We start from the raw sequence: 8,853 nt of genomic DNA, 5'->3' as shown, positions 1-8,853 counted from the left end.
AAATTGGGGTTTTTGATTAATCAAACCTTATTTTGTGAAATTGATCAATGGGTTTTGTTGCTGTATTGATATATTCATGATCTATGATGGTTAATTTGATCAATTTGGGGTTTTGTGAAAAATTAAAAATTCTAGGGCTTGTATTGAACCTGAATTGGGGATTTTGTTCAAATTAGGTTTAATTGATGAAATTGGCTTGTTGTGTTGATGTAATTGATCATTTTTATCTATTTTCTCTCATGTGTAATGATCAATTCGTCAATTTATTACAAATTGAACAAGTGGTTTTTCAAATTTTGGGGTTTTTGTTGGAAACTCTATGCTCAAGCCAATTTTGTGCATTTGAACTTAACTTGGACTTAGTCTCACTGCATTAGAGCATGCATCATGACATTTAACTGTTCATGCATCATATAGATTTTTGTTCTATATTTTTTTGTGCTAACTTGCAGTCTGCCCTTGGTTTTTGTTTTTTTGTGTCTTGGTCCTTATCCTAACACCATGCCTAGGAAGACTAGAGCTCATAGGACCCCCTCCACTTCCTCTGAGTCTCCCTCTAGAAGTGAGTTGTTTAGGAATGAAAAAAGTAGAGAGGTCTATGAGAAACTGAACTATAAGCGTAAGATTTGGGCTAAGCGTTCTGTTGTGCTAGATGAGGTAGATCCTGTGGTGGAAATGGTGGTGGTGGTGGTAGTACCGATGAAAGAATATAAGAGTAGAGAGGAATGTATAAGAGAAAACAAAAAATGAAAAGAAAGGAAGAGTGAGCCGGTCAAAGAGTAAAGGGATGAGTGAAAATGAGTGATGGGTAGTGGGGTTAGGTGGGGCACATGAGAACCCAAAAAAAATCTGATCTTATACTTTTTTTTTTTTTTTTTTTTTTTTTTTCATTTTAAAACTGACTGGGACATTACACTAAAAGTGCTGACTTTAAAGTTATTAGGGATTAAAGTAATTATTTTAAATTTTAGAGACTAAATTGCTTATGAGTTATAGTTTAAGGACCAAATAAATATTTTGAATATATATATATATATATATATATATCGGTCGGGTATAGGTATGTGCACTAGCACCGAAACGCCAACATTTCTTAGTAGTTTAAACAGTGGCCATTTCGGCCGATTTTGGGCATTTCGGCTGGTATCGGGCGTACCAGCCGGAATAGAAAAAAGCCTTTCTTTTTTAATTTTTTTTTAATTTTTTTTTTTATTTTTTAAAGTTTTTTAATTTTCGAATTTTTGTAAGGGCGGAATGGTAATTTCATTTCCTAATTCTAACCTAACCTACCCGGACCCCTTAATTTCATTTTTGTATGCAATGAACAATTAAGTTTTTTGATTTATATATATATATATATATATATTATTTTAGTCGATACTAGTGTCTAAAACCATGAATAATTTGTTCTGAATTGAGGTAATGTTTTATGGTAAACTTTTATTTTTATTATATATATATATATAATAAGGGTAAACCCAAAATGGTACACCAGTATTGACTGGTACCAAAATATATCATTTCAATACTGACCAAACTGGTACGATTTCCAATACAAGATTGACTCCCTTACTCTCAATACAATTTCTTTGGTAATGACTAGAGGCCTTAGCATTAAAATAACGAGTATTGCATTGCGATCACCTTCCTTATACCTAGTAATTCTAGAACGTTACCTCCACATAGAATCCTCCTTATCAAGCAAGTGTTTAAATCGTCCCTATCTTCTTTGATAGCAAGATTGTTACTAGCACTGGGTTGTTGTTGTTCCAGTACTGAGTACTTGATGGTGATCTTGTGCTTACGAAATTATCCAACCCACATGACCGAATTCCAGTTTGCTCTAAGACTGTAACTGTGTTGACCAACACACTGAAAGAGGAAGAAGCTGACGGTAACTACCAAACGATGCCGTATTAGAGGAGTTTAGTTTTACATCTATACCGCGGCGTCGTTTAATTGGTTTAGCGAGTGAGAGTAGCTTTAGTACTAGAAGTTAAACGACAGCGTTCAGTTCTGGAGTTTGTTACTTAAAGCCACGACACCGTTGATACATGGAACAGTCCAGTTTCTTCTCATGCTCTATTCTTCTTCCTCTACTCTGAGCTCTTGTTCTAGCATTGGATATTTTCCTAGATATTTCTGGTTTAGAAAGTTGACAATGATCTTATGTAGAGTATGAGAGATGAAAAACCATTGCCATAGGAAACTTATTTTTCCAACTTGTAGTAGCCATAGTCCTATATCAAGCCTAGCTTTCAAGAATTTGTGAGCTATTCCGTTGTTGGTACCTCCAGGTAAATTTCAGGCCAATATAACCCCCAAGTCCTCTAAAATACACTGATAAATGACAACTCTAAAGCTTGCCATCAACTGTGAAGCTCTAATACACTGATATACTTCCTCCTTCCTTTTCAGACATGCCTACAATTTCATTAAAGTCCCCAATTGTAAGCCATGGTAATGAATTACCATGCCCCAAAGATTTGAGAAGCATCCGACATTCCTCTCTTTTAGATGAGTCTGGAATCTGGATTCCCATAGAATCCAGTAAGGTGGCACCACCTGCTCAGTCCACCATTTAATAATGAAATTTCACTTAATAACAAGAATTAATATGTTTATTGTATTTAAACATAATTAGTATTAGGGACGAAATTAGAATTTGGAGTTAAAGGGGTGATTCTGTTGCAAGCTACATGTGGTGGCTCCAACCTTCAGTTTTGTTGCTTCTTAGCCATTAAGATTTTTTTTCTTTTTTTTTATGCATGCGTTCCTAGGAAAGGAAAATTTTATTTTGTTTAAATTTTTTTTAAAGGGTGAAATTGTTTGTTTTAAGTAAAATTGGTTTATTCTGTGTAATTTATTTTAGCTTTGCTATTGGTAATTATTGTTGTTAGGCTAATTTTTTGGGGCTTGTATATTTTGTTTTAAATTTTAGATCTATAAATTTTTTATGGCCTTTAATAGAAGGAATGCTAGAGTTACAATTTTTTTTTTTTTTATACAAATTATTGATGTAGTGAGTGGTTATTGACTTATAGTTAAGTAAAAAAGTGATGTAAGTGGTGAGCCCAGATGCAAACTAATACCAAATATTTTGTAAAAATTTTGCACAAAAGTTTGTAGTTGTGGGTGTCAAAAACAAACACTAAGAAGGTAATGACTAAGTAAATGACTTACACAATTAATTTATAAGAACTAAAGGGTAAAAATTCTACAATGGGAGATCTAAACAACTAATTATCAAGCGGTAAGTAACAAAATAGTTGTTTATTGATATAGAAACTACTTTCCTGAGGTACAAAAGGTTGGATTGAAAGTTAAAAGCTCTAAGTCCTATTATGTTTCTCTCTCTATTTCTCCTCTTGGTTTTCTCTTTGTGTTTTTCTAAACCCCCTTTCCTACTACACGTCCCTTCCTCTTATAGGCACCTTTCCTTTCCTTATCACCCCAGCTAGCTTGCTTCCAGCTAGATTTAGGGGATGCTTGTCCTATCACCCCTCAGCTCTGTCATTCTTTCATCATGAAACAGGATTTTTTGGGATATTTTTACTGTTCAAACTTGTCTATAAGCATTTAATGTGAAAGAGGTTAGGTAGAGGACATCTCAATAATGCAGAGGTGACTGGCTCTGTGGTCCTTATCTCTTTGTAGAGTTTCTCGAGGCGAGTTTGATGACGATGGCATCTTGAGCTAGAGGGGAACTGGCTACCCATGGTTCTCTGTGTATCCTCTATGGGAAGAGCCTTGCTTATTACCTCGGTAGGGGACCTTAGCAATGGTAGCTATATCAGGTCTCCACGAGACTTATTCTTGGGAGTTGTCTTTTATCTCTCGGGTTTCTTTACTCATATCCGCCTTTTTGGGCCGGACCCATTTATTAAGGTATGATCTGTTGGGCCCTTGGTACTCGACTCGAGCTCAAGTTCACCCCCACCCCCCACCACAGTAACTATATTATCACTCTTAAAAGAATTAATAATATTATTAAGGGAGGCAAAAAATAATTGTATAGAACAAAAAGTGCTAAAATTAGTACTACATGTGTACTAATATATATATATATATATATATATTAATTTAGGGGGCTATTGCCCATCAAAGCCCATGAGTGGCTCCATCCCAGATTAGTATGTTCATTTTATTAGAAAATAATATGTCAAATGAACTAATAATTTATCTTTTATTCTCTTGCTGGTGGTATGGACAAATTTGTAATAAAGAAACCTTGTAGTCATAGACCACAAGATTCTTATTCTATCTAACATCTTTTTATTGACCTCCTAGAAAAAAATCCTAGAGTTAGGACAAATGGTATCACACCATAAATATGCATATAATGTATAGATGACATTAATATTACCTGCCATAATAGCTCATATTTTTTTTAATGAAAATACTAGATCATATTATTGAATCCGCAAGTAATTGACAATGACATTATAGGTTTCTGTTCTCCAAAACAAAAACAAAAAACAAAAAAAGAGACAACGACATTATAGAAACAAAAATAGTAGAAGGATGTTATTATTTGCATATATACCACGTGCACGTCTCTTATATGCAATATTATTGTATATATTGCCTCCAGTTTCTTCATTTCTATATATTATTAACGCATAGACATGAGGTTTGTAGATGAGATCAGCAAAGAAAGTTTTACATGTTAATTTTTTTTTTTAAGGGAAAAGATAGTGAATTGGTTGCTTGTTTACGTCAAGCACTTGCTACAATTGATCACATTTTGCCATCTGGCGCAAATAAGGAAACCTAGTTTGTCAAAGGGTTTTGTCTCCTATAGAGGATCAAAATGGCCGAATATTACCATGAATGGATCATCAATTAAATATCGTAATCCATCTCTAGCATTGCATTAGATTACCAACTGCACAAAAGGGATCTCATTTGCTGAAAAGGAATAAATCTATGGTTGACACCTACGCCACGAGAGGCTTACAATATAATATATAAAAGGATAAGCATGTTATCGGAATCAAATCCTTGGAAAGATTATATAATCTCCTCTGAGATAAAATTCTACTCTATCCAACTTCACAAAAGTGTGTGAAGCTTTTTTTCTAAAAGCTTAAAGTTTGATCGCTGTTTCTTATACTGCACAAGTACTTACACTTGTAAAGTGATTATCATACCAAAGATGTTCGGTGGTATTAATAGGACAATTCTAATATCAAATTATGGAAACACAATCAATTATAGAATTGACACTTTAATACAAACAATATGCAAGACATAGCATGATATACATTTGTCTGAAAATGATAATATATATGCAAATCATGGGGCAGGAGCCCACGTTATACTTGGCATATGAGAAAACAACGAGATGGTTTTAGTTCTTTTCTCGTGCTTCAAATAACACCCTTTCCCTAGTGAATCTTATTGGGGGATCATGTGAGTCTGGTTACTCTGCACTTAAATTCATACCCTCAATTTAATTAGTATATACTATTGGTCACCAACTTTTCAATTCTATTATTAATAATCTCTCTCTCTATGTATAATTATATTATTCAGCCTAAAACTTGTCTCATATACCTTGTGGGCTCTACAAGTCACTTCATACGACGTTTGTATGAAATATCTTATCTCTCACATATCATGGGTTCTACAATACTCACATATATTTAGTTTGTGGTAATTTTTAACAAGATTTTGAAACTCGGACCGTTCATTGAACTGTAAAAGAGAAAGTTTCAAGATTTTTGAGATCGAACTGAGGTTAAACCAGGGTTGAACCATGATGATGTCATAATTAATTTAATAATTAATTACAGCCTAAATATAGATATTAAATTTATAGAACTAGCAAAATTGACTAATATATCTATATATGTGAAGGAGATTTAATGATTTTCAAGTATATATTTAATAATTAAATAAGAAAGTTAATAAAATAAAATAATAACTATGAAAAAATTAAAATTTATAATTAATTTTTGAAGTAAAATTGAATATCTTTGAAAGGTTTTAATTATAATTTTTTTTTTATTCCTTATAAGAGATAGATAATTTTAAAAAAAAAAAATTGCTAAGGGGTTGGACCTCAATGTTCTTGCCACTGGTTCTGCATGAACCGTGTGGTCCAACCCCAGTTTTAGGAGTTCACAGAATTGCTACATATACTTGGTTCTCTATGTTTAAAAAATAAAATTTCAATCCGGTTTCCAATTTTCTCAATCCAACCTCCCGGTCCAGTTCGGGTCTGAAAACAGTGATTTTTAGGACACTTAAAAGGCAAGGTTTTAATGGGTCTTTGCTTTTGCTTTTCAACTATTCCATAAATTCTTTTCTTCACCGTAGAAAGCAAAAGCTGCAAAACACGCATTAAAGTTTGAATTTAGTTTCAACTGACACAATAATAATAATAATAGTAATAATAATACCCAAATGTCCAAAATTAAATAAAGAATAATGGCCTTGTGATGACATAAGTTAAAAGCTTGAATTGAGTAAAATCTACCAATTTAGAGCTCCTTAAAATTTTTTTAAGCGTAGCTAGTGATTAGTACAATGATTAGGAAGCATAAATTCAGTAACCAACCATGGCACTTTTACATGCAGCATTGTACACATTTTATCTAAAATGTCTTTACATTAGCAAAAGATTTAAATAGATTATTATCTAAAATTACTCTATTTTCCAATTTAAGGGACGTTAATATCAAATTCAAAACAAAGGGAATTATATAGTGAAATTTTACCAAACCTCAGACAAATTAGTAGAATTTTCCTCGAAAGAAGTAATTTCAAGTCAAATAGCTGAGGCAGAAGAAAAACATTGAACTAATCAATGGATAATATAGCAAAATCTACATACATACATTGATTCAAGTCCTTACAGAACTTCATAGCATTTGTTTACTGCCTCCTGGCTAGCCTAAAAAAGAAAAAACATACATGCAAGTCCTTTACAGTGTGATTTTAAGGCCAAGTCCTTAATTAATGAGTCCCCCTATGTTGAACTAGAACTGGTAGGCCGCCTCTAACAGTGGCAGTGAGACCCGGAGCGAACCTCGGAGCCTGATTTGGATCAGCAACCCGAATATCAAATTGTTGAACTAGAGAAACCACCACACTTCTCATCTCCACAAGAGCCATTTCCTTGCCCAAACAAACCCTAAGCCCAGCCTGAAAAACTGGGTACTTATACGGGCTTTCGGGTCGGAAAACCCCATTGTGTAGCCACCTTTCGGGTTTGAATTGGAGACAATCCGGACCCCAAACCCGCTCCATCCGACCCATTGCATAAGGGTGGTACGTAACCCTTGTGCCCTTTTGTACAAAAGTACCATCGGGTAATATATCATCCTCTTGGCAAAACTTGGAGTCAAATTGAATTGGTGGGTACAGCCTCATGCTTTCATATATAGCACCGTTTAGGTAATGCATTTCACGCATTTGCTCTAAGCTCACAACTTGTTGCTGATGAGGACTCGATGACCCAATGACTCGCTCCAACTCGTTCCGAATCGCTGCCTCAACATGTGGGTGCTGTGATAATAAATAGAAGAAACTCGTTAATGCCGAAGCCACTGTGTCACGCCCAGCTAATAAGAAGCTAATGACAATGTCGCGGAGATAGTTATCGTCGTCGATGGAGGCCATGAATCTTGATAGCAAGTCTTTGTGATTCGAAAACCCCATTTCCCGGCGTTGATTTATCATCTCTGTAGCGAAGGTGTTGATCGTTTTGATGGCTTCTTTGAGCTTCTTCTCTGAGCCCAAATTGAGAAACCTTTTGAACTTCCAGATTATTGGTGAGGCAGACATGGCTCGCTCCGCTGACAATTTCGACGCGAGGTCGAATGCTGCTGCGAAATTCGATATAGGAAACGATAATTGAAGACAACCTGGGTCTAATCCAAAGGAAAACTTACAAATATTGTCGAAAGAGAAGCGGCGAAACACGTCTTGCAAGTCCAAGACTTTGTCTTCTTGACCAGCAGCAGCAAACGATGACAAGAGTGGAATGAGTCTGGATTGGATCTCGGAAGTGACAATCTCGAACGCATAGGATCGAACAGAGACGCTTCCGAGTTCAAGACTCGCCATTTTGCGCTGTAACTTCCAAGAATCTCCATCCACATTGAAAATTCCGCGACCCAAAAGGTCACCAAGAATAACCGAGAACGGTTTGCCTTTAGGGTAATTGTCAAACCTGGTTTTGAGAATGTGCTCAACGTTTTCTGGGTTGGCCGTGATAGTGTTGCCGAGGACATGAACGTGAATAGTCCCAGTCGGCGATTTCCGGAGAAGATGTGTGTACCAATCACACAGATTGCCAAACTCTTTAGCCCAACTCAACGACAAGTAACTTCGACAAACCTCGCAGTTACACCACGGCTTAAGCCTCAAGATGAAGAGCAACAAAGAAAACAAAGAGAAAAGGAAGGTGAAAGAGAAGAACAAAACGCAAAAAGTACTGGACATGGATTGCACAGACAATGAATCAAAACCCATATTTTTTTGGGAGAGGAAAGTTGCTAGAAAAGAGAGCTAAGTTTGGATTGAAAGTGATCAAAAGTGGCTCACAGTTTTATAATGGAGGCAGAGTCATAAATTTTACAGACAATAAGGCTATAGCTGTTTGTTGAAGTTGACATATGAAAAGGTGCATGAGTAACGCGTGCGCAAAATCACAATAACAATTTGGGTCTTCACCGCACCGCGCATAGGACGTCAGTGCTTATTGATTGGCACGGTTTTATCACCCACGTGCTTTTTATATTATTATATTTATTTTCTCTATTTATTAAGTCTCTGCTAGTTGTCACCGCGTGAGTGTGACTAGTTGAGTTTAAACCAACCCAACTGTAACTGGGAAAGACA

The 8,853-nt window shown here is 35.4% G+C and overlaps 1 protein-coding gene across 1 annotated transcript; it reads right to left on the bottom strand.

The window, feature by feature from the left end:
- Window positions 1-6,784: 6,784 nt before the first annotated feature.
- LOC115979311 (cytochrome P450 94C1) lies at window positions 6,785-8,545 on the bottom strand. Its single transcript, XM_031101363.1, has one exon. It carries the CDS (start codon window positions 8,482-8,484, stop codon window positions 6,964-6,966), a length of 1,521 nt encoding a protein of 506 aa, XP_030957223.1. The 5' UTR covers window positions 8,485-8,545; the 3' UTR covers window positions 6,785-6,963.
- Window positions 8,546-8,853: the final 308 nt, after the last annotated feature.

Source organism: Quercus lobata, chromosome 1, assembly GCF_001633185.2.
Source record: "Quercus lobata isolate SW786 chromosome 1, ValleyOak3.0 Primary Assembly, whole genome shotgun sequence".
NCBI lineage: Eukaryota > Viridiplantae > Streptophyta > Magnoliopsida > Fagales > Fagaceae > Quercus > Quercus lobata.
The sequence above is the reverse complement of the archived record's forward strand: the minus strand, read 5'-3'. Positions and strand labels throughout refer to the sequence as shown.